The sequence below is a fragment of the Perna viridis genome, chromosome 6, assembly GCF_037379345.1.
Source record: "Perna viridis isolate PV_CMFRI_1.1 ecotype Kerala chromosome 6, ASM3737934v1, whole genome shotgun sequence".
Classification (NCBI taxonomy): Eukaryota; Metazoa; Mollusca; class Bivalvia; order Mytilida; family Mytilidae; genus Perna; species Perna viridis.
Window position 1 is genome coordinate 34,646,382 of NC_142450.1, and position 25,536 is coordinate 34,671,917.

A 25,536-nucleotide genomic window follows, 5' to 3' on the forward strand; every position below is an offset into this window, starting at 1 on the left:
CTCAGGCGAGTTTAACGTGGACCTTTTAAAAGACATATATGTCGCTGTTTTCGCAAAACTTCGAATGTTCATAGTAATTGTAACTTAGCATAAATTCATAAGGATTCTAATTGTAAAATTATGTTGTTAATTGACAACATTACTTCATGTAGTTCAAATTTTCTTTCATGGTATTCGAGTGTATCATGAGTAGTGTAACACTCATCAAGAGCTTTTTCCCATATTTACTTTGAATGAAGGTTCTTGAAAAAAAAATAAAACGAAAACAAGATTTGTGAAAGTGCAAATAAAACTTTCAGGTGCTTTCCAGACAATACAGGCATGTTATCTACATGTTGCTTACGCCCAATAAAAACTTCTTTCAATCGCCACACGAAAGATTGACAAACAAAAAGAATAAATCCAATTTAAAAGTATTTTTACAATTTTATTTATAACAACGCTCGCAAAAAACGCGAACAAATAATATGTAAAATCAACAAAATATCTGACTGAAAACAAAGTGTATTACGTGTTGTGCTGCTTCATATGTACATTGTACAAAATATGACCGAATTACGTAACTATATCTTCAATGACCTCAACCGTACAGTAATGCCCACCAGAATGAAAATGTAGTTTAATTTTAAGTGGTCATTAATCCACCAAAGGCTCATCTACCAGCAGTGAGGGCTCATATTAACTCTGACCGATATTATCCAGAAAACAAAGTATTTGGAAATGCAAATATCCAGCGACGACTTGCCATAATCCAGATGGTAGCCAGAATCCGGAGCACGACTGTGTTTCGCCTGACAATAGACTTGGTTAGCTGAATATTTCAGGGAGACGTCCGTGGTTGCTGATTTTTTTAATTCTTCGATGTTACCTGAGATTCAACTTGATTATTATAAAAATTAAATGTTCATCTGGCACCAATAAACGAATGTTTCAATGGTCGCACATTGTGATTATAGTCAAATTTATCCTCTTTCTTCACATCAACAATCTGTGCATGCGTCAACAACTCTGAAACTGTAAAAGAAATAAAATAAAGAATATTTGTCTCTTAACCTTTGTACCTTAAACGAAATTGACATACATGTAATTACAATCGTTTTATACAAAATGACTAAAGACCATGGTTGCATACTTAAGACACAACATCCTAAAACGAAATTGACATACATGTAATTACAATCGTTTTATACAAAATGACTAAAGACCATGGTTGCATACTTAAGACACAACATCCTCCGATGTTTTAAGCCCATCCTCACTGCCTCAAATTGAGGGAGTGAAGGTGTACTCGAAACCCTAACTTGGGAGGATTAATAACCAGTGATCCCTCAACCGGACCCTTGATATTTCGAGGATACATCTCTTGATATAGAATTGAAAATTTGCAAACAAAGGTTTTAGAAGTTAGAAACAAAGGGATTAGGTATGTATACTTACAACTAGATTTGACTCCTTTGAAAACTCTGGTGAAAATCGCTGCTATTATAAACAAATTTATTGCATAAATGGCACAGATCACTAGCACTATAATACCCTTGGCATCACCCTCAGGTTCTACCTCCCGTTCCATGTATCTTCTCTGTGTGGCAGACATTTCTGAAAAGACAGAAATGAGAGAGCAACGATTAATATATAGTGTGTTACAAGGCCATGGTAATGTACTTTATATAACAACCTTGATGTCACATTTATTTATGTATATATAATAGGACCTTGTGCCTGCTTATCAGTAGTTCGATATATGATAAAAAGTTAATTTGGCAAATATTTATCTCTGTCGTCTGCGGCTAAATACAGCTTTGAATAGATAAAGTAAATTCTTTCACTGATATTACCAGGAAATACAAGTCTTGTTCAAGGCCAAATGTTAGGTGACATAACTGCGAAGTTAAGCCTGATTAATAAGTACCAGATTCAATATTTTATTATAGTCTCACCACATATATACATATATTAAATCTACATAGAACAAATATAACATTAGCAATGCATTCACCGATCTAAAAAGATTTATAACAGACTGTTGAAAGACAAAAGTGTATTCTATATAACCAGACGGAATGTGACACCCAATTGACAACATGCTTTTTTATCCTGAGTGGACCTCTCTATTCAAAGTCAAGTCTACTCCTACCTTACTTTACTGGGCGTGTAATTAAATTCGGATCATTTGGCTTCCCATTCAAATGTTTTCATTAGATACAATAATTACCTTAGTTTTAATATTCATTATCACGGATCACACATGCTTGACAGCTCCCATTTTCAAATATGTAGCTGACTAGTACATAAACAAGAAATCGTGTTTGTATATTCGGGCTGTATATTTGATAATGGGTGTAAGCAAGTTCCTATGCATGTAGCATTAAAGAATAATCATTATTTGCAAATCTACTAAAATAAATCTTTTATCTTAAAACTAATTAATGTAAACTTAAGTAGGGTTCATTAATTTGTCAAAGCCGTCTTAATTTTTACACAATTAATATGCTTCCGTCCAGTCAATTTACTTGATTACAGTATTCAACTGGTTTTATTGTCAATCAAGTATCAAGGTCAATGTCAATACACACGTGAACATATACAGGTGTACTCGTGATACATGTATGCAAAAGTACAAGGTAAAACATGGAGAAATATATCGGGGATTAATATGGTATTTAAATGATATGCTAATGTGACCTTGTGAAATTGGCAGTTTTACATGAGGCTTTGTTGCAAAAATATAGCTATTTTACATGCTTACATGTCTATATAATTTGAAAATATTAAAGCGTCATTGTAAAGTATAATTTCAAATTGATGTATACACGTGTACAGTCCAAACGTGTTTTCATATCGGTTGTATTGCATCATGGCAATCATAGCATATATTGCATCAGCCTGAATTTAACTCCCTGTCCACGGAGTCGGCTGTACAAGAGCACTATAACAAAATATTGCACCTCATACATTTTCCATTCAATTAAAGAACCACAGAAAAATACAAAATTTGAATAAAACAGTCACTGTAAAACAAACAGATGCAAATAACAAGTCATTATACGTAAATCGAATATAGAATGTTATTTGACATTGAAGTTAATACAGGATTTTTTGTATTTAAAACATTGAAATTAAGCCTCCCCCTTTTCCACAAAAATATATTATAATTAAAAAAAACTTTTCCACCTCTGCATGGGAGGACAACATAAGATGCAATATAATAGTTCATTGAATATTTATAAAACAGCATCGTTGATCATACAAATATTAGAATAGGCCTTAAACTCAATACTTACTTTTAATTTAAACTGGAACAATATATTCCTTGACACAAGTTACTTCATTAAATGTAAACAAACACCATGTGAACTTCTAAATCCGATTGTTTCATCCCAAAAGCGAATATTTAAAATGCAGTTTTGCAGGTTTGTAAGCGCTATATATTGAGCTTCACTTTTCAAACATTGAACCTTGAACTGTAAGAGCATATTCTTTATGTGCGTGTTTTGTGTGATTTCATTCATGAACACAACTCACGAAACATACACTGTACGCGTGAACAGGGTTCAAAGTCCTTGAAAACAAAGTATGACTGACTGAACGAATTAATCTGATTGGTTTTTATTTATAGCGAAGATAAATATATACAATGGGGGCTTTCCAGGGCAGAAAAGGTAAACAAACAAGATTACTTTCACTTTGCCTCAAGAAATAGAACTAACGTGTTTAGGTAATTAATTGTAAGGTTTATTACTTAAACAATACCTAAGTGTATCTATATACGTAATTAGATTCGTTTGTATAAAATGTATATAATTTCAATATTCTACAAACCCATGCTATATTTTTTTAAGGAACACAATATTAGTAGGTCAAATGTGGTGTGCCAATATTGTCATTGAATGTAAAGACCCCTGTGTAGACTAGCTATAGAAAATTCTGTATACATACTAATAGGTGTCTGGACGAATGATACTTTGCTCCCCCACCCCAAGAAAAGAAAATCCAAATGCTTCTGATAATTAGCCACTGCTGATAAAAACAAAGTAACTATATTCTACTTCTTGTTGACATGTTAGTTATTGGCTACCAGTTGAAACGTTCATGGAAATGATCATGACGTTTGATATATTTTCTTATTGTTTTTCATGTGTTTATTTATACATTTTTTTTTTTTTTTTTTTTTTTTTTTTTGGTCACAAACATAATGGTCATGTATGTTTAATGACAATATTATGATTGACGAACATTATAACAGACATTCTTGAATTTATTTGTCTATGCTTAAAAGTATAATTGCCGCATGCGCTTCTGGAGGGGTGACCTTTAACAATCTCAATTAGTGACATAATTGATGTGTCATCTGAAAATCACTAAATCTCACGATGGAATGAAAAAAAAAGCATTTATTTCCCCATGCTGTTCAAACGCACTATGTTGATGCATGATATTTACATAATTAAACAAGTTTCTTCTGCTAAATATTATGATGTCAATGTTATGAAGTACCAAGGCCGTAAAAATAACACGACCAAACAACGTTGCGTGCAAGTTGCACGTCCATTGATAAACTTGTCATGATCTATATTTTATGGTCCCACTACACTGTTGCGTGAACGTCGTATGCCTATTGATTAGATTTGTTCAATGACATTAATCAACGAGGCTTTTAAACATCACTAGTTTCTGACATTTTTACACAACTAGACCATTTTTAAGGCACAGATTTTTGGCTAACATCTGGAATGAACAATATATTTTGTCACTCTGTCTCACATTTTGCCTAAGGACATCGTTTCAATATGGCTTGACAGAAGATGGTTCATGTGCCTTGACTTTATTTAATCAAGGAAGAATTAAATAGACAAATGTTCTTTTTTGAATTTCATAAAGAAGGGGGCGTTTTTTGATTGTTTGTTTGTTTGCTGGTATGTTTGTTTGTATGTTATGTTATGTTTTGTTTTGTTTTTGTTTGATTGTTTGTTTGTTATTAGGGGGTGAATAGCTAGTGAGAGAGGAGACGAAAGTTGTAATTTAAAAGTTAGATAACCCTACTCAAGGCATCGAAGACAAGCGCACAAAAACATTCACAAAATAAACTTAATCGATTTGGGTTAGGAATATATTTCCTTTAAAACTGCTGTTCATCACCAATTAAATATTGATCATTCTGTTAATATAGTGGAATCTTTTTGTGGGCTATGCAACATTAATGTCACTAGTTGACCTTGTGTTGCCCTATACTTAAAGTGTCCATGCAATGCAAAGTTGCATGCTTTGTCCTTGTCGATAACTTGGAATGTATACATTAATAAAAGTCAACTGGAGTTCAACTAAGGTTAACAACTTTAAGTCACTAAAAGTTCATACAAGGATAGACATCACAATCAGCTGTTATGAAAGCTAGATATGACCTTGCATGCTTAAATCACATTTATAGGCATGAGGTATTTTTTTTCAAACTGCAGTCTACGCTTAAACTTAGACTGGAGTCTTTTTCACCTACCACAGCAGTTGGATAGATGGGCAAAGCTTGGAAACGTATTTGATGCTAATGTGGATGTTGCCTTTCGTTTATGCAAGCCAACAATTAATTTGCACACAACTCTAAATGTAGGTTAGAATCTCAGCTAAATACATGTCTGAACGTCTTTTGATTAATTTTATACCTAGGTTATAGTTGAATAAAAGGTATTGTCGTCCGCAAATGATTATTAAGTTTTTCTGGTTTAAATTTCAGTGTGGACAATTTTTTTCAAATAGTATGATTATTCATATGAATACGTTAACAAATATTTGGATCTAGTGCTGGCTAGATATACCAACAGCTAAAGTATATTCTCAAGTTTTAACAGATAAACAACATTTATGTTTACTTCTGGTCTAGCCAACCTTAATCTTCCGATATTTTCAAAGTCCATTTTTATACTCGGGAAGAAAACAAATCATGTACCTTTATTTGATAACAATGACTATTTTAGGCCTTGTTTTGTTTTGTCAATTGTTCTGTATGGTTATACCCTAGTTTTTTGACGTTGACATTTTTGTTTCATTGACTCGCGGGACACACTTGAGATGATGCGTACATAGCCAGGTTCAATCTCCGACTTTATACCATGAAAATCGGATAAACAAAATTTAGTACGACAAAAGGTGTTTCTGGCTGATGGAGCCCTTTAACTGACATGTCAAGAACGGCAAGAAAGTCAAATATCAAGTCTAAGAAAGATTTTTATTTGATTAAAATCATACAAGTTATATAATCACCATGACGACCATACTGTAAGTGCTATCAGAAGATACATTTATGTATATATTTAATCATATATTAAGGTATAATTTCCTTTAACTGCGACCCTACATATGTTATTGATGTGCATCGTTGTGAATATACAATGTATATAGAGAAGTGATATTCAAACTGACAAACAAATATATAAGCAATGTCTTATGGCACGTGGGATGTCGAACACACCTGAACAGTCTGTGGAGCTATTGAGTGTGGTTTGAGCAACTTTCTTGGTATTTTGTTCATTGAAAACTGCTCACAAGTTTGCATGGAGGTTCGGATACGAAGGCGATTTTTACTTCTCTTAAAATATAAGTTTATCTTATTATTTATCCGTTATAGGAGTACTTTGTATAGTTCAGATTTACTGTTCCATAGAAGTGATTCGTTCGATGTTTATTTTAGTTTACCTAAGTGCACTCTCATACCGGTAGATTCAAGTTTTCAGTAACTTTTTATCCAATCTTAAATCTAACATTGAGAATGGTGACCCTTGGTACATGGTGACCCCTGGTATTGGTCTTACACGATTATTAGAACACAATTATGTAGCCATGTATTCCAAGTTCTAATACCAGTTAATTATATAAAGCTACTATAGCGGAGACAGAAAGTTTAAAAAAGGACGGTGACTGACCTAAGAGTTGGCTCGCTCTAAGGATTTCAAATGATTTTCTATATAATCAACCAACCTTTACGAGGAAAAAGGAGGGGACGAGCCTTCCCCTTGGATCCCCACATGCGCTCAATTCACATTAGTTGATGCATACATGTACGTAAATAATCCTAGCTTCAGTTTGGAACAGTTTATACAAGTGGGTGTTACAAGTGTGACAAAGAGTTCAATGCTTTATTTATGCAAATTGACTTTGTTGGTCAATGTAGACTGTGTTAATTACACGAATACCATGTTATACTTGTTTTGTGACTTTATTTTATCCGAAATCTTTTGCATATCTCTAGCTAACAGTTGCTTGTATTACAAGTTGTATCTGTACTAAACAGATTAGAAAGTTTATTATAGTACATATTTACTGATGGTCTAGTCATAGTAGATCTTCCGATCAATTCAAAGTTCAGTCGTAACGTGGAAAAAGGAATATAAAGAGAGGGGATGATCTTGGACCCCAAAATAGGCGGCATAGGGTAAAACGAAAAACCACGATTTCATTATCAATGAAGATCAGTTAAAGGATGGATGTACACTCGCTATACCAAAAAGGAAATAAGACAAAAAAGAAGAAAGCAAAAGAAAATAGCACACGAAAGAATACGTTTTAAAAATCAACTTGTATTCTTTTCAACAGAAAGTATGAACCGGGTACATTGATACAGCATCAGCTCTTGAAGAAACTACTGGTCGTATATATCTTATTGATACAATTAAGATCATGCTGTTTGTAATAGTGTAATGTACACTTATTGATATATTACTTACTTATTAACAAAAAAAAATAGTGTTCAGATGTACTATTTCCTGTTCAAGTAAAGCATCACACTTTTGTTGAACTTTGATGGGTATTTTTTTTCAAATATTTACTAAGCTTGTTGTTACTTTTCAACATTTCTACAATAAAATTTTTCATTTCATCAATTTTTGCAGTTTCCTGTACTGATTTTTCAATGTTCTGGAATTGCAGAGATGATACCATAATATTCAACAAAGTGTGTTGTTATACTTGTGTATTGTTCTGAAAACTCTTCATAGGTGAATAGTCTATTACCGGACATCAAATTATTTATTAAAATATATCTCCTTGACAATACTGTTAAGTGCCATTCACCTTGGTGTTTGTACTAAACCATGTAGGCTGATTTGTTCACATTATCCTTCAAGTTCCGAGGACTGCTGTTGAGTTCCTAGTACCTCTTTGAGGTTTAAATATAACCCCCCCCAAAAAAAAACAAAAAACAAAAAACAAAAAAACAAAAAAACAAAAAAAGACCGGTACAATCTCCCCGAATGGTGCTCTAGACCCTCGGTTTTAAGTAAATAAATTTGTCACCCCATACTTTTCTTAATCCTTTCCAAGGGGAGTGATTAAGCGAGTGAAACTTGTGTCGTTGTTGTGGGCCTGTTATATAGGCTAGACTCTCTCTATAGTTGTATACATGTAGACCTATTTGTCATTTATCGTAGTGTGATTTCGAGTTTGACCATGAGTTGTTGTTATCAAAGCCAATTTTTAAGTTGATATTTACCACTTTATATTGAAAACAACAAATTTTGTGAAGAGTCAAACTGTGAAAGATTGAAATCGATAATTTGAACTAATCCACGAGATTACTTCCAGAAATGAACCATTTTCAGACGTGGAGACTCTTAAACTAAGAAATGTCATGACGCTTTTCTGAAAAAAAGTGACAACTTTTGCTTGTGATCTAAAGCTCAATGCTTTCATTTTCAAAAACTTTGTTTTTCAGCCGTATTTGTGATATTCTCTATATCATTTGTAGCAACGAGTTTACCCGGGTGATTGTCTTTTGCTCGTGTATGTATTAGTCACAAGACTTTATCATTACTGATAAATTTATTTGATTAAAGACGCACGGACTTGAGCTCATAAGTTAGATACACAAATTGGCAAAAGTGCATCACTAAAATTGTTTTCATTATTTTTAAACTTTACAATCCATGACCATCTATTGTGATACTATATTTTCATGGATATAGTAGTATTATAAAATGGTCCCTGATGTTCGTAATTCAGCTTGGCATTGTAAAAATTCACATTTAAATTTTATTAGCATAATCTGTCGATCGATAGGCATGCATTAAAAAAGCAAAAAACCTTTATCAGTATTTTGAAGTGTAGACATTGAACTTGAACTTGGGCTAGTTTCGGATAACAGTTACGAAATAATGATCAGATTTTAGATTCACATGACGGGTCGATGAAAAATGCTAAGTAGCGTAGAGTGCATGACAGCTGTTTCCCCTCCTAAACATTTGAATGACCTATAAATATCACCAGATGATCCCCCGAATCATGTAAATGAATTGATCGAGGTGGATGCTGACCGTGCAGGAGCTTGGATGATTTTTTGAGATCAAAATAATGATTTTCACCATGTATTTATTTTTCACATACATCGAATCAAATTATTTATCTTCATTTATGTACAAGCATAAATTAATGTTCGAATCAGAGGGATTTAAAAGAAACAGAATATTTTTTTCTCACATCTTCAATATAATTTGAAATATTCATTTTCAAAAAGGCCCGAGTCAAAATGTTTATTTTATATTTCTCCCAAGTCTCTCCCTACATCAAAATCAAAAGTTCCCTAAGTGACCGATGAAATCCTTCTAAATACTTAGACTTTAATTGGTGAAACTATCAATACTGATGGAGTGAAGGACGTGCAAGAAACAATAACAACATAAGACCTATTACAGACAACATTAGTAATCTCCCTACTGTATATTATCTAAAAGTGTGCGTTGTCACTCACGTAATACACGACACATCCTACATGCAGTTCATCACATTCAACGCCAAAAAAAACCCCTACCTTTTTTCTCTTGTTTTGGTACGTTTCTTGACAGCGTAAGCGTCAATGTCATGAATTAGGGCTACTTGAATTTGCCTTATATCATGCTTCTCAATGTCGTGGTCGAACTACATAGGACTTTTTCATTTGAATGCTATATGCAGATTTAGAAATTTCAGATTGGATGCTGTGTAATGTTTTTAACCTTAGAGAACTCGGTCTATTTTTACGCTCGACGCTGTATTTGACTTTAGTTTAATGATTTATTTCAACTGGAAATAATTGAAGACGAGTGCATTAACCATACCTCCAACTCGAAGCACTATATTATGGTCATTCTTGCAGATTAAGGGTGATTGTCTTTTCCGATTCTAAATGCAAAGGTAAACAACGGATAAGAAAGGTCACCGGAGGTCAATCTAATTAACATTATTTTTTTTTTTAATTTCGCTACCCTCCTTGACTTGGCACATGTCAGATCGTGTATTTTAATCAGATCGGAGGTGCGGTGTTTTCGTGTACAATCGTTTATTTGTGTTTCACGTGTGTCGTTTTGAAGACAAATCGTTGCCCAACCGTTACTTCAATAATTGAATAAATTTGATTGCCTGCATTTGAATCATTCTACATGTTTTTTGTATAAGTTAGTTAAAAAAACAAATAGTCTAAATTATTTAATTGTTCAAGATTTACGTTCTGTTTTGCGAGAGAATCCATGAGTTTCTTAAATCTATCGTCCTCCAATGCGGATCTTGATATAATAGATTTCTCTCTCTGAATGAGTTTATTTCGTTGTTCATCAAATCCAAGAGCCGAACTTAGATTGTTCAAGGTCTCGTCTGTTTTAAGTAATAATCTCATTGGTAGCGACTTGGTCAATTTCAATAAAAGTTCATCAGTTGTAAGACTCGTTGTTGACTGACTTAATGATTTTGATTTTGAGGCCCTTGAGTCATCGTTTGAAGCCATGCTACTAAAGTCCAATTTTAGCTCTTCATTGTTTTGTACGAAATCTAGAAGTGCATCGTCATCTACTTCTGCTAGTCTTAACTTTTCTCTTATAGGCATAGAACAATTTTGGTAATAATTTTCCTTTTCGCATATTTCTAACATATTGTCAGTCAACTCTGGTATATCGTATGAGTTCTTACGACTTTTTTTTTTCTTTTTCTTTTTTGTTTGCTGTCCATCACTGCTCATATTATCCTTCATTGGTAGCAATACTGGGTTGTCCCGAAGTAAACTTTCGTCGTTTCCGGACTTGAAGTCTGGAGAGGTCCCAAACATCGGAGATGGTATAAGATCTGATCGATTCTTTAATTCCACCAATGTTTTCTGCTTCTTCAACATCTTGCTTTTCTTGTAACTGGTAACTGGTCGCGTTTCTTCTTCCACAATTTTAGGGAAAAATGCACTTGACATCCGAACTTTCTTTCTCTACAATAAAAATGATTAAGGTGATGAATCGCATAAATAATAAATATATGTGTAGCCGTAGATATTGAATATTTGTGGGTTGAACTAGCAAGTTTTTTTAATGAGGTAAAAACAAAGCTTTTACTTCTTTTTCTAACTTAATATATCATTTATCTTCCTTCGAACACTCGAATCAAATTTGCCACAAATTGAGGTACCACACCTCCGGACATTTTGCTAATTATAAAAAATTAAATGTGTGTTTATTTAGTACAAGTCTCCATGCGTGTTCTAATGTGTAGTCTTCACACTTTCAAAATTCACCAATAATCGCCTAGAGCCACCTTTTTCTAACCTCTCCCTTTTTAGAACAGTCGCTATACGCGAGCTTCTACAATTGAAAATAGCATTCAGTTTTCCCATTCTAATAGTCTTAAGAATATCAATGAAGAAGACTTATTTCATTTCCAAGTAAAAGCGAAAAATTGAAGCTTAAATGTTTATTTAAATGTACCTGTTTAGGATTTTCTGATGATGAGCCAGAAGATGACCGGGACGACGGAGTCTTAATCTGTATATCCGGAAGTTGTAACTTTTTGTCAGATTTTTCAGATTTTAATTTAGCGAACCTGCAAATAAAAGAAACTTTAAATCCAATAACAGCATGTCCTACAGAATCCTATCAAGATGACTATTCTTTTGAGTAAATGTTTCACTGATCATTTTAATATGGTAATATTTAAAAGCTTTGAATTACCAGATTCATTTATTTTGAAATATTTATAAACTCATAGAAGATAAACGGTCAATTCGTTTTTTTTCCCTCCTTCCTCCAGGTCCCACTATGAGGTGAAGAAGGTGATTCATGAAGAAGAGTCGAATTGAAAGAGTTACATAATTCTTTGCGAACCCATGGGGTATGGAGGTCATACACCTCTTGGAATATTATTTTAATTTTGTGGAAAATTTGGATAGCATTTAGAAACATCTGGATTGGTCAGTGAATTAATTGTTATTAACAAGACTTCTAGATATATTAAAGGCACGATGTTTCAAATAAAGTCTTTTTACCATAGAGTTGGTCAAAATGAAGTATGAGGTCGGAAATTACACACGAATCTCCTTAAAATAAGTTATTGGTCGAGCAAGTGATAGAGCGAAATCATGCAAAAACTATTCAGATTTACTTACCTCAGTTTATCATCTTCATCAAATGCTTTCTCAATGAAAAACTGTCTCTGTTTCCAGAACATTTCGGTCGATTTAAGCCTCTGTTCCTTCTCAATGTTCCTCAATGTTTGTTCCAGTTGTCTGTCATCGAATGGATTCTTGTTAGTGATGGCATATCCTGTAATCAATACATGTACAACATTAATATTGTATATTTCTTGTTTTGTTTTGTTTGTTTTATTCTTTCGGTCTTGATTTAGACCCTGTCATCGATTAGAGTATAACAGTCTTTTCACGTGTCAGTGAGAAATTAATTAATTAATTTAACTTTATGGCAGGCTTCATGTGTGAGTGTTAAATACATCGTGCTTATCATTGAGTGGACTTGAGGTTAAAGAGCGATAACTCGTGTATCTATCCGTGACTAAGATCGATAGTCAAATCCCGGCAATACAAATGAGATTAGAAGTTTGAATTTTGTGATCCAGACTTTTTGATATATTTATGCATGGATCTATCTAAACATGTAAAGACCATTGATAAAAGCAGAAGATGAAATATTATATTTATAAAAGCTAAATGGCATTAGTAGAAACTCGAAAACAGAAGGATGAAGATAAATATTAAAACCAAATACCATATTGCGATTTGCTGAGATTTGCTGCACTTTGGTTCGCATGTTCGAGACTGGACTGTGGTTTCTTTTTTCCAAAGCACACACCAGCAACTCGTGTCGTCATGATAAAACTCCACTCAATGTTCCGTAAAATGTTAGTTACAACGAACTGCTGCTTTTTGTTTGTTGCCAAACGTAATGTATCGCGAAATTTAAGCCGTTCACCAGGTGATAACTTCCATTACAAAATGTTTGATCTATCGAGAGATTTTTATACAACTGAACCTGTCTCTTTACAATCCTTTTGAAGATATATTCTGCCATCAATTGGTTTTCCAAAAATAAGTCGCTCGCGTAAGTGAAATATCAAAACATGTACTGTTTAGCACTTACAGAATGATACCTGTTTATACATCGTATGTAGAGACGCCTTCTAAAAGTACCCTAATGGGATTAGTATTATATGAATAATAGGGACCCGCGGGTTAAATTTGGTCATAATTATACATATAAAAAGTCCCTAAATAATTAAAAAAAAGCGATTATCCGTTTCAACTGAAAGTCCAATAGATCGGCATTGTAATTTCTTTTGTCGAAGTGAAAATATTTTTATGTATTCTACATAATCCAGTTACCACGAATCAGGTAGAATTGAGAATTAATTACTGTATACTGTTTTGCGTAATGTTACATTAAGAAAATGGACAATCGAAGGAATTTAAATTCCATCGACCGCACAAGTATTTCTTATTGTTCGGTCATCGAAAAATGGTTCAAAATTTTAACAAATTAATCTTGTATTAGCTAGTGTTATTAATTTGATAATTACGATGAAAATGTATCTTTGTTTCGTGTGAAGTTGCATTAAGCCAACGTGCTCCCGACATTACGCCAACGTGCTCCCGACATTACGCCAAAGTGCTCCCGACATTAAGCCAACGTGCTCCCGAATATAAACTTAACTGTTACAACTACAATTGTTTACTTTTTTTTATTTCCCATCTTTTCCTTCAGTTGTCAGTTTGTAGAATTCACAATTATTTTGAACAATAATTCGCACAATAAATCTTGAATAGTTCCTGTCGAATAGGGATTAAACTACAAAATAGCAATCATACAGACATTGCAATTTTCAATAAGTTGTACATGTTCTAAAAATGTGTCAAATGAGCTACATTAGGATACTGCCAATGTTTAATACAAAGAATGAAGCATTAGAGTTTTAGGGGTTTCGAATATGTGGGAAGGCAAATTACAGTAAATTATATGATAGTCAAACCTGCCTCAGTGACCACCTGCATCCAGCAATAACCTGAATTGAAAGACTATGATTAAAATAGCATTATGTAGTGTACTTTATGTAAATTAACCTGTATATAAAGACCACCTGTCTTATGTGTCCAAGATTTTTCTCTCCCTTGGAAGGTCATTTAAAACAGGTTTCACTGTATAGAATATATATAGTTCACGTTCTGTCAAATGTGACTACTTGGTTCGTGAATACCCTCGGATATCTTTGGTCTACCACCAGAGGCATCGACCCAGTACCAATCGTTGAAAGTTTAGTAAATGATGTACATGTGTTCCAAAGACTGACCTCTCATCAGTAGCGTAGCATTAGAACCAATACTTAGGAATTTCATGATTCAAAAATAAATTTTGTACTCAAAACCAAAGATATCGAAATAAGAACACAAATCCAGCACTGATGAAAATACAAACATATCGACGTATCACGAGCTGCCAAAATCAACTCAATACAAATAAACTTTCTAAAATGTTTATAAGCCCGATAAAAGCAAGATTCAAATTGTTAATGGGCTGCTAATTTGTTATAGAATAAGTGCATACTGCATACAACACGTGCCAAGGTTAGGAAGATATTTCTCTTGTCTTCAATTTAAATCTTTTATTGTGTGCATTTTCTATGCCATAAGAAAGCTGTTGGATTTTTATCTTGATTGAGATGTCGTAGCATATATCTTTAGGAAAGGAATTTGCATTATATGATTTTAATAAACTTGACGCATAACAGTAATTTGAAATGCAGAAATGAATATATGTCATACCTGAAAATAGATTGCTGTTAGAAGGAAAGTTATAAAGGAAATAGAATAATGGATTTACAAGATGAAAACAGGATAAATATTGTATTGGACAATCTACGACATGAACTGGTAAGTAACATTGGACCAACTAAGACATGAACTGGTAAGTAACGTTGGACAAACTAAGACATGAACTGGTAAGTAACATTGGACAATTTACGACATGAACTGGTAAGTAACATTGGACAATCTAAGACATGAACTGGTAAGTAACATTAGATAAAATAAGACATGAACTGGTAAGTAACATTGGACAAACTAAGACATGAACTGGTAAGTAACATGAAGATTTCACATTTTATTTACTAAAGATAAAATTTTTTCTTGTTTAAATTAACACTTGAATATAACAATTGGCAAAATAACAATGAATGGATGTTACCAGATAAAGATGGTTCGCCATCGTCAATTTTCATTCTCTTTTTTCATGTAGTAACGTCATAGAATATGTTGTCTTGTTATTAATCTCAAACTTCAACAGAGAAGTAAAAAGAAGAAAACATATATTTTGAGTACGATTCGTGTCACTTTTGTTGAAAAGTATTTGGACAATTAAAACAAATTTACAGTGTATACATGGTACACGTTGATAGCCGTTTTTTAACTGCAAAATTTGTGTACATAATAAAAAACAAGGAAAGTTGGTATTCTGTCATCTTTCAGAATGAAATAAGAAACGCTGACGTTCTATTACTAAAGCAGTTACTCTCAATCCACAACACAATACAGGAATTACTCAGGAGGAGAACAATGAAAAGAACCCAGTCCTGCCACAACTGTGGAACCAGCAAGTCGACATGTATGCTGTCGGTTAAGACGGATGATCTAATACATCGTGACTATAGTTCACCGTCGTTTTGTACTCGTAGTAACTCCTGTATAAGCCTGGAGGGTAAGATGTTTCTTGTTATCTGCATAAGTTTGTTTCACATTGATAACATGTCAAAGTATGATTGTACAATATCAAACTGCTGATATTCCGAAAATAATCGAACGTTAAGTTAGTATTGTATAAGCATATATGTATTAATTGTTTCAAGCGAGCAAGCCCGTAAGAACTGCATTTCGGCCCAAAAAAAAGAAGATATCGTGTTAAAATAAATTTTTACCGGTAGATTAAAATCTGTCGACGTGTTCCAAGGAACACTGATCAAGTAAGCTGTTCATATAAAAATCATAACGATAAAAAAAAACTTACTCAAACTTAAACAGTACAGAGGTTTGAAATTATAACTTGAACCATGATACAGTCCAAAAGGTACGGAAACCCATATTCCACGATGATATTTTGTTTGATTATAACGATATACATGTAGCTAACACATTATAACGACCGAAACAGTAACTCGTTATATAACGAGATATGCCGTTTTCAAGAATTAGTATTCTATCTTGTCGGATACTTCAGTAAGGTATGAATATTAGTCATTACAGTTAAATTTTGACTTTTTAATTTAATTTCGTGTAATTCAGTTGTAGATACGTTAAGTTAAATTCATTTTATAAAAGTCGATAATTACAATCTGCAGTAATAATGCTTTTCACTTCGACCGCCTGTTAGATTTGTCTGTAGAAAAGGAACAGATATTGTGAAACGCAAAAAATGCACCATCGTATAATCCATATAAAAATAGTAAATACTTACAGAGATCACCAAAATGTCTACAATAAGTGTAAACACACCTTCAAGTTAGCTCTGAAAGGCCCTGACAACAAAAGTAATAAACCCCACGAAAACAGAACGACGACACTCCTTCAAAATAAACTGAAAAGTCAAATAAAGACACGAATACAGATAAATGACCAACATTGACATTAAGGTGAAATCATTCATTTCTAACATTCTGCAAGCGCAACATGCAAATTAGAAATAGTGAACAAACATTCGACAGAATTAGATTAAGGCAATTAAAAATCACCAAAAGCATGCTTCATTCACTAATTATTTGTTGAAAATGTTGAATTTGATCTTGAACTTGATATTACAAAGCAATAAATCGTGTGCTAATAAACAACACAGAGCCAAAGATTTACTAGAATATTTCAAAAGAAATAAAATGTGGAAAAATGAGTTAATGAATTATTTATTATAAATTTTGCATTTGATCTTGAAATTGATATCACAAAGCAATAAATTTGTGACCTTTTCTAAAAGCCTTAGTGTACGTTTTTAGTTGGGTCTATAATTTGAACTCCTACAACAAATGGATTTTATAATTACAGAATTTTCTAACCAGAGTGGAATGTTCTATCTACCTGAAAGCGACGACGAAGCCGGAAGTGAGGATTCAAAACCGACAATTAAACGTAAAGATTCCAGTATATCACAGGAAGATATGCAAAAATACTCAGAGCTATTAACCATTTATGTACGAGAATGGAAGACATCGAATTCAATAGTTGTCACAGAAGGAAACATGTAGCCCTTTACAGCTAGCTATCAAACTGACGGCTTGTCCCTTATAAAGAGAAGCAACAGAAGCAACCACTATTAATTCATTAATGTTTCCATCAAACCGAACATGAGATTTGCAGAAGGGATACCGCTATGTCTCCATGCCCCATATATTTCACTCAGTCCAAGTAAAAGAATTATCACGAACAAGGAAAATGTTTGTATGTAATGAGAATTAACACGCAAATTTTATTCTTTGTGTACGATTTGTCATGAATTCATTTTTCTTGTTTAAGCATCCTTTACAATACACTACCAGTTCTCCTTCGGCTTATTCTATGAAGAATAATTGGTATAAGAAGTATCATTTTGTAACGAGATATAATGGTTCATAAATTGCAATTTCAAAATTCTGTAATAATAGAAAATGTAACTAGGTAATCACGGTAAGGTACTCAACATATTTGACCCTTATGCGCTAACTGTGGGGTAGCCGATGAGCACGCGCAGAGCATGCTCAATATACACTTCCGCGAGGAAAATTCTTTTGTTCTACCCAAGCCCTACTTCGGGGAAGTGTATAATGAGCATGCTCTACAACTTATCACAAAAGTATTTTAAATATTTCTGTGAAGATGAATTAGAAATGGTAAACACAATGCAACTTTAATATAATGGTTTCCAAGATAGCTCAACCATCTTTCGTGTAACTGAGACTTATTCAAAACTATACGTTAGTTGGGTGTTAGTTCATTTTTACGGTAGTACGAAGAGACCTTTGTCTTGTTCATTGTAGTTCGATCATCATTACTAAATCAGCAGGATTTTGACTGTGTCAGAGAGGCAGGAACGTGGCTGTCCAGAGAGGCAGTATCAAAGAAGTCATCAGAACAATACGGCTGTATGTCCATGTATCGGTTATATCTCTAACTGTGATAATATATACAAATGTATATATACGTGTATTGAAATGAATAGGACAATTACATTTGTTCAAATCGCCGCTTGAATAAAGCAAGCCACTTATCATTTGGTAACATAATAAGTTATCAGGGGAAAACAAGGCTATATATTCTGTCATGTTGTCTGACATAATTAAATATCATCAAATTATTTTGAAAGAAAAATCAACACTAAATGCTTCACAACTGAAACTTTCACATTTTCTCACGATGATTCAAAATTCTTACTGTGAAAGGCATGCGCAGTTTTTGACAAGTTACATAATATTAAATTTCATCACCCGGATAACTGTACGCATATAACGCCAGGAAACAGCACGTGCAATAATTACATGTACGAATATGACGTTTATATAAGCATTTTGGTTGTTTAGTATACTAATAAAACTAAACTGCGTGTACTTTGGAGTAGTCATATTGGGTATAGTACACACCCACTTCTCCAAGTAACGGTTAGAGACATTAGCAGGAAATTATATTGGTCAGTTTTTTGGTTTATTTCAAGAGAATCTCTGACTATGAATAGTGAGTCTTTTTCATGAATCAAGCATCACACACCAGAAAAGGACGAAGGGTCCTCTTTTACTAGAGTATTACTAAGAAGATGTTCGAAACTCGATATTATATGGTCACGTGCCATTGTATGTCCGGTGTGCTCAGAAGCAAAGACAAATACATGGAACGGTATGGTCTGTTCCTCGCTAACTGAAAATCAGTGAGATATATGAAGTTCTAAAAACTATTATGTTTGTCTCCAATATATGACTTCAGTGTAAATTTTGTTATAATCCAAATAACGCATACATTTTATGTACGCGGTTAAACCATTTTTTTCGCATGTCTCAAAATTTTTAAATAACAGTTCGCAATTTTTTAAAGGGATGCATAAAGCAGAATTAGAGCATATGACCCATATCATCAGAGCTACTGTATACTGTAACTGAAATATCCTAGATATATAAATACAATAGGAATTTGTGACATATTCACCAGCATGGCGACTAAATTTGGACATGTGATATTGTTTCCAACTGTTGCACATGATACATGGCATGAACCTCGCACGAGACATATCGTAGAGAGTGTATCATACCATAAGCTGAAAAAAAAATATTTAATGAATGTTGTGAACAGGCGCGTAGCTGCCGTTAGGCTAAAAAGCTTTTGCCTGCACATAATTTTGCCTTTTTTTTTAGATAAAATACATCCAGGAGAGGCATAAATGATGCTCTAAAACGCTATCTTCGTGGAGCTTCGGGGGGGGGGGGGCTTCGCCCTCCCTGAACCTGCTGGGGGCCTTTAGCGGCCCCCAGACCCCCTGCCGTAACTTTGCCTACACTTCAATTTGGCCTCAGCTACGCGCCTGGTGAATTAAACATTCGACATGTAATGTATCTAATCACACTGAGTAGATTCAGTAAAGCGATCCCCTATTTACTTTTCTATACACGATTCATTTCAAACGAAAATTTACATACGAAGTACGTGCTTATAGCAAATGTATAAATTGAAAAAAAAAGATTGACCTAGAAAATTTAAATCCTATCTTAATCAACATTCTTACAAAAAAATGAATATTTGTAATTAAATATAATAATGCGAACATTGTGCGTTAATTTTCTATTTAGTTGGCTATACACACCTGTCGTGAAGGGAAGTAATCACGCAAATCTATCTACAGTAATAAAGCCTGAAATCAAAGAAATTATCAATAAATATTTATGTGACTTTCTCACATGTTATATACTGATGTAATAAGGTGTACATATTTTGGGTGTAAAAGAGTTAAATCAAGCGAAGATAATATGACGGGAGCGAATGCAACTGTTTGAGAAGTTTTCGTTCTAATGAGATTGATATATTTAGAGAAGATGTTATGAAAAGTGATTATACTGATGAAACTAAAAATGGATTGAGAAAATGGACACAGCGACTGAAGACAGGATATCCAAGGCTTTATACAGACTCAAGAACGAACTTGTAAGTTACTTAGGGTGTTAAATACTAATGATTATAATGATTGCTTGTTTTTTTCTTTCAGCTTACTTGTACATGGTAATTATCTACATGTATGTTACATACTTAATTAAAATAACACACGAATAGTGTAATATATTTATGAACATTTAGGATCAACATAATATCACGAACGTTTAAGTTGAAAAACAGCAAGTAAAATTTTGTTTGGGGTAGTTCCATTCTATAATAGAAACACTGAACTAAAACATAAAAACATTCACCGATAGACAAGTGCTGGAAAACACAGACCTAAACATTAAAACATTCACCGATAGTCAAATACTGGAAAATACACAGACCTAAACATTAAAACATTCAACGATAGTCAAGTAATGGAAAAACACAGACATAAACATTAAAATATTCACCGATTGACAAGTACTGGAAAATTCTATCAAATTGTGACTTAACTTGTAATGTTGTAGCTTGAGATGAGAAGTATGGATGTTAAGTTGATGCGACAATTGCTGTCAATTAATGACACAATTCAGAAAATGACGAAAGGATACACAATGTCTCGGACGCAGTCTTGTAAAAGTCGAATCAGTACAAAAAGATCACCCAGAAAACACCAGCCAAAGGAAACTGTAGAAGCACCGATCCGACGACTACAAAGTACTCCATCATTCTGTCGACTAAACAGTGCAGAGTCAGGCTGTAGTGTAGATCCCGATTTCACAGGTAAGACATGTCTTCGATGTATGCATTTGCATTACGGGGTTGAAAAAAATCGTCCTAGTAAATTCGGTCTTACAAGATAGAAAGGGAGCCCTCCGTTCCGTTGGAGCTAATCAACGCTAAAAGTTTTCAGTAATATCCGGCAGTTAATCAACTGTAGTTTATTATGGATTTAGCGTCCTTTTTGTACCAATTACTAGTACATATTCTTAGAGGTATGCACTAGTTACATATTTATAGTTGTATCACAAAAGTTAATTTTGTTTCACAAAATTCAATGTCGCAAAAGTCAATTCTGTGTCACAAAATTGAATGTCACAAAATTCAGTTTTGTGAGACCAAATTAACTCTGTATCACAAAGTCAATTCTGTGTCACAAAATTCAATTTTGGGTCACATAAGTCAATTTTGTATGCACATTAGTTTACAGTATCCTTTGGATATGGAAATGAATTCAAAATGTGCAGCATCATGTACACGTGTATTACTTAAACTTAACTTAAAGCATTCTCTGCCATACAGTGGATATGGTTCGAATGTGCACGGTTATAATAAAGCACATAAGAGAAAGAAATATCGGATATCGTAATCGTATAACCCACTGTGTCACTTAATCTTGAATCTAATGATAGATTATTTGAGCGTTTGTAAACAAAAGGGAAACGGAAGATAGACACCTACTATGTCGGTTTTTCATCTCGCCATTTTTTCCATTAAAATCGGAATGAAATAAGGAATCTATCTGTTTCTGGCAAAAAATTGTGAGGGATAGTGGAACAAAATAATCTTTCGCCGACTTGACAGATTAACAAATTTCTTCGCACAACACATTTCTAATATGATTTTCTTGGCAAATCTGACATGTCATTTCTTTTTCCAGCAAAATTTGGGACGAAGACATTAATACAAATTATCTTGTAAAATTTTAACAAATTCTGTTGCGATTAACAGGTCGGGCTAAAGCATTTTATAGTTGAGTTGAAAGATGTCATATAATGATCACGTGATTCACGTGATTCACCAGGAGAAATCCCAATAAATCGAAAGTAGAAAAATTGAGTATTTTAAAACCTGTTTTATCAAACAAATCTCATAGAAAACGTATAATAGCAATTTTAGTCATTTCAAAATAGTTTTACTGTAGAATGCAACTTCGAAGATTTTTTTTCAATTTCACTTGAAACGGTCTTAACCGTCCTGTGTTGATCGAAGTAATCGGAAACCTGGGGTTATCTAATGAGAAACCTTACAAAATCGTGATGAGAGAATTGATATGCATATTCAATGGGTTTTGTAAACTAATTTGCGTATAAAATTGACTTTTGTGACAAAATTCAAATTTGTATCACAAAATTGAATTTTGTGCCACAGAATTGACTTTTGTAACACAAAATTGAAAATTTGCAGTATGTTAGACATTTTGTTAATCTGAATTCATTTTTGTTGAACAAAATTCACTTTTGTCGGTACAAAATTGAATTTTTAGTACAAAACCACAAGAGTCCCATTCGGCGCCCCGTAGATTGCGCCACGAACCTTTTTTCTAATTGCTTGAATTGGGCCAGAATTGGGAATCATTGGCGCCAGTCTACCTGTACCGGTATTATGTATACTATTATGAACCATGAATGTATGAAACATATATGGTAAGCAGAAATACAAACCCCGCTTTAGTTAAAATTCCGAGAAAGAGAAATGTGAAAATTTAGTATGAGAACGGTGAAATAAGTCGCCGAAAAAAAGACGTGTTTGGAATGAGTTAAAAGTTCAGCCTTTTATTTTAACAATTCATGTGTTTGACTGTATTGTTTCGGTTTGTCCATATATAATTTTGATTCTTATGTGATTGACTTTCAAATCTGATTTTACAAATATTCAAATATTTAGGCTTGTCTGTATCTCTTTTTTCAAGATGGAAATCAAAAGCATTTATTTATTAAAATGACTTGCTGCACTAGTTTAATAATGCCTATTCACAGTACAGCCAGGGAGTTATGCCTTCTTTCTTCAACATGTTCGAAAATTATATAAGTGACACAATCGAATACCATAATTATTGGCGCAAATGAGTTCATGCACGTTTTGTTAAAATAAGCGGCGCAAATGATACACTGGTGGCATAAATAGATATCGCCTTTTGTAACACCTCTGGAACATTTCGGACGTTTTGATTGGTTTATAGCATTCACTTGCCTGATTATCCTCTATGATCTCATTTGTGGTTTACATGATTTTTGGGAGCCTAGGTCACAAATCGGAGAGGCAAAAAAGGGCAAATCCGTGAACAAAACAGTGACTGAAAAGAAAAATAAACAAAGAACAATTCGGCGAAATCAAAAGAACTGAATCATCTGAATTTCGTTTGAATTTCACAAATATGTTGAGTTTCAGTGTGTTTTTTTTTAGAATATGCATGATTTTAACTAATACCTCAATATTTTTCAGGTTCTACTGACGTGACAGAAAACATGTTCTATTTAAATGAAAGTGATGAAAACTTGTTTGTGAACGATGCAGTTATACCTCGATTTAATTCCATGTCATGTCTTGCTCCATTGGACGAGAGAATAGGGGACGATAGCAGTTATGAAGAGATTTTAAGGGCTAACATCAAAGTTTGGAAATCTTCAAAAAAACATGACTCAGAATGTTGAAGTGATCTTGGAAAAATCACGATAAATTGAAATTTAAAGTGGCTCTGAGCACGATCACAAAAATCACAAGAACTTTGCACAGTGCGGTGGGAACATCCAAATAAACCAATTACTCGTGTTCCAAATGACGAAAGACGACTTTGTATCTATCAATTCCAGATTCTTTATTGACGAGTACAAATATACTATCTTACATTTCTTACACGATTTACACCAATTTTACTGGCAGAATAGTATTTAACATCAGTGTGGAGTCTTTTCCCGCACGTCAATGTCATGTCTGCACCACAGATATGTTGCTATGATTATTAAGTTACATTTTTGTTTGTGTTTTTTTGTTTTCCGTTTACATTGTCTTGTATTATCAGAAACATTATAGTTTATATACACTCGCTTAAAATGTGTCTAGTCTTAACAAATACGCGGTAATTTAATGTACTGAGTATACTTTATTCATTCATAAATATCGTATTTAGTAACTTTCGTAAGTACAATTATTCGTTAGCATCGGAAATAGTTGCTCCATCTTAAAAAAAACAACCTGAACTGGCTTTATATATTGACCACCAAAAGTGGCTTAAATTGAAATTACCACTATTGAATTCTGCAGACACAGTATGAACGTTCATTTGCATTTTTTTTCATTCCTTACTTCACAAGTAGCGAAATGAAAGTAGTGAAGCCAGCTGTTACTGTGGGGTTTATTTGCCGAAAAAGTTGTACCTACTAACAATCGGATTTAAATACGCGATGGAGAGTAGCATAATCAAAGATTTTAATTTAGTTAAATTGACCCACTTCCTGTTTCTAATGGTATTTTTTTCCTGATTAACTATATTTTTAAAATAGGTTTACCGAAGAGTTCAACAGCTGACTTGCATCTTTTTAAGTGCATCATATGAATTTAAGTGTTAAAGGATTATATACTCATTGATCCAAATATGTTTCTTAAATGCGTGTGAAATCAAGTAAAACAGTTGTGGTGATGAGTGCAAGAACATTCCTTAGAGTATTTAGAATGAAGGATCTCAAATATATATATAAAAAATCAAAATTTAAACTTATTCATTGTGACGGTGAATTAACAATGATTGTATGCATTGCTTTCCACGTTTGCCCCTTGAAAGCGGCATTGAATACTTTCAAATGTGTTTGTTCCCATTGGAATGTCGACCGTTTGGTCGTTTGGTGTCGATAAAAAGTTCCAGCATTTTGAAAACATCTCCTTCGGTATAATTGAAAGATGATTTTGAATCTTTTTTTCACAAAGTATGAAGAATCTCTACCAAGCAATACATATCTATTTTAGATGCAGTCGCTTTTTTTTTCGGAGTAACAACAATAATGGTTTTGAGTCGGATTTTATCAGAGTATGAGGAATAGAATTATAAAGAGTTGAAAAATCATAGGTTTTAATGCCATTGTATTCTGATGATAATCTTGAATTGAGAAAAAATAACCCGCTACAACATTTAAACAGTGTAATTTGAATATTTGTTTCACCAGAATCATAAGTTAAGCCAGATTTTCCGTATCATTTAGAAAAAAAAACGAGTTATTTATATGATTAATTGAAATGAACAAAAGAACATTTTGTATGCAGAAACCCCCATTTTCTAACAATCTGATTCAAATGAGTAGTGGCGATAGAGGCTCTCATTAGCCTAAAATACAACTGAAAATTATTTAATGTATTGAAAGATAGAGGTTTGAATCCATAATAAATGAGAAAACATAAAGACTTCCGAT

At 33.3% G+C, this 25,536-nt stretch overlaps 3 protein-coding genes and 2 long non-coding RNA genes across 9 annotated transcripts; 2 read left to right on the top strand and 3 right to left on the bottom strand.

The window, feature by feature from the left end:
- Positions 1-406: 406 nt before the first annotated feature.
- LOC148614685 (uncharacterized) lies at positions 407-3,543 on the bottom strand. Its single transcript, XR_015923758.1, has 3 exons — positions 3,282-3,543; positions 1,438-1,596; positions 407-1,014 (listed from the first exon to the last, which is right to left on the bottom strand). It is a non-coding gene; the product is annotated as an uncharacterized LOC148614685 (long non-coding RNA).
- A 113-nt stretch (positions 3,544-3,656) lies between these two features.
- Positions 3,657-17,726, top strand: LOC148614686 (uncharacterized). Of its 2 annotated transcripts, XM_088588971.1 has the most exons (4): positions 3,657-3,715; positions 15,051-15,148; positions 15,743-15,971; positions 17,303-17,726. In XM_088588971.1, the coding sequence occupies exons 2-4, from the start codon at positions 15,089-15,091 to the stop codon at positions 17,500-17,502; spliced, it is 489 nt and encodes a 162-aa protein (XP_088445097.1). In that variant the 5' UTR covers positions 3,657-3,715; positions 15,051-15,088; the 3' UTR covers positions 17,503-17,726. The 2 variants fall into 2 exon arrangements, with proteins under 2 accessions (XP_088445097.1, XP_088445096.1); XM_088588970.1 differs by lacking the exon at positions 3,657-3,715 and having other exon boundaries at positions 13,817-15,148.
- On the bottom strand, positions 9,313-13,619 carry LOC148614687 (uncharacterized). Its single transcript, XM_088588967.1, has 3 exons — positions 12,377-13,619; positions 11,700-11,814; positions 9,313-11,206 (listed from the first exon to the last, which is right to left on the bottom strand). The coding sequence occupies exons 1-3, from the start codon at positions 12,436-12,438 to the stop codon at positions 10,418-10,420; spliced, it is 966 nt and encodes a 321-aa protein (XP_088445093.1). The 5' UTR covers positions 12,439-13,619; the 3' UTR covers positions 9,313-10,417.
- Positions 15,365-20,990, bottom strand: LOC148614688 (uncharacterized). 4 transcript variants are annotated; one of them, XR_015923761.1, is made up of 3 exons: positions 20,867-20,990; positions 20,079-20,126; positions 15,365-19,535 (listed from the first exon to the last, which is right to left on the bottom strand). It is a non-coding gene; the product is annotated as an uncharacterized LOC148614688 (long non-coding RNA). The 4 variants fall into 4 exon arrangements; XR_015923762.1 differs by having other exon boundaries at positions 20,824-20,954; XR_015923759.1 differs by having other exon boundaries at positions 15,365-20,126.
- On the top strand, positions 20,122-24,191 carry LOC148614689 (uncharacterized). The gene is made up of 3 exons (XM_088588969.1): positions 20,122-20,416; positions 20,881-21,136; positions 23,579-24,191. Exons 1-3 carry the CDS (start codon positions 20,357-20,359, stop codon positions 23,785-23,787), a joined length of 525 nt encoding a protein of 174 aa, XP_088445095.1. The 5' UTR covers positions 20,122-20,356; the 3' UTR covers positions 23,788-24,191.
- The last annotated feature ends 1,345 nt before the right edge of the window (positions 24,192-25,536 follow it).

Coding starts and splice junctions, on each gene's coding strand:
- LOC148614686 (XM_088588971.1), top strand. CDS start 15,089: ATGGATTTACAAGATGAAAACAGGATAAATATTGTATTGGACAATCTA. Junction 15,149..15,742: donor ACAATCTACGACATGAACTG/GTAAGTAACATT, acceptor GTCATCTTTCAG/AATGAAATAAGAAACGCTGA. Junction 15,972..17,302: donor CTCCTGTATAAGCCTGGAGG/GTAAGATGTTTC, acceptor TTATAATTACAG/AATTTTCTAACCAGAGTGGA.
- LOC148614689 (XM_088588969.1), top strand. CDS start 20,357: ATGGACACAGCGACTGAAGACAGGATATCCAAGGCTTTATACAGACTC. Junction 20,417..20,880: donor ACAGACTCAAGAACGAACTT/GTAAGTTACTTA, acceptor GTAATGTTGTAG/CTTGAGATGAGAAGTATGGA. Junction 21,137..23,578: donor TGTAGATCCCGATTTCACAG/GTAAGACATGTC, acceptor AATATTTTTCAG/GTTCTACTGACGTGACAGAA.
- LOC148614687 (XM_088588967.1), bottom strand. CDS start 12,438: ATGTTCTGGAAACAGAGACAGTTTTTCATTGAGAAAGCATTTGATGAA. Junction 11,815..12,376: donor GATGAAGATGATAAACTGAG/GTAAGTAAATCT, acceptor TTTTATTTGCAG/GTTCGCTAAATTAAAATCTG. Junction 11,207..11,699: donor CATCAGAAAATCCTAAACAG/GTACATTTAAAT, acceptor TTTTTATTGTAG/AGAAAGAAAGTTCGGATGTC.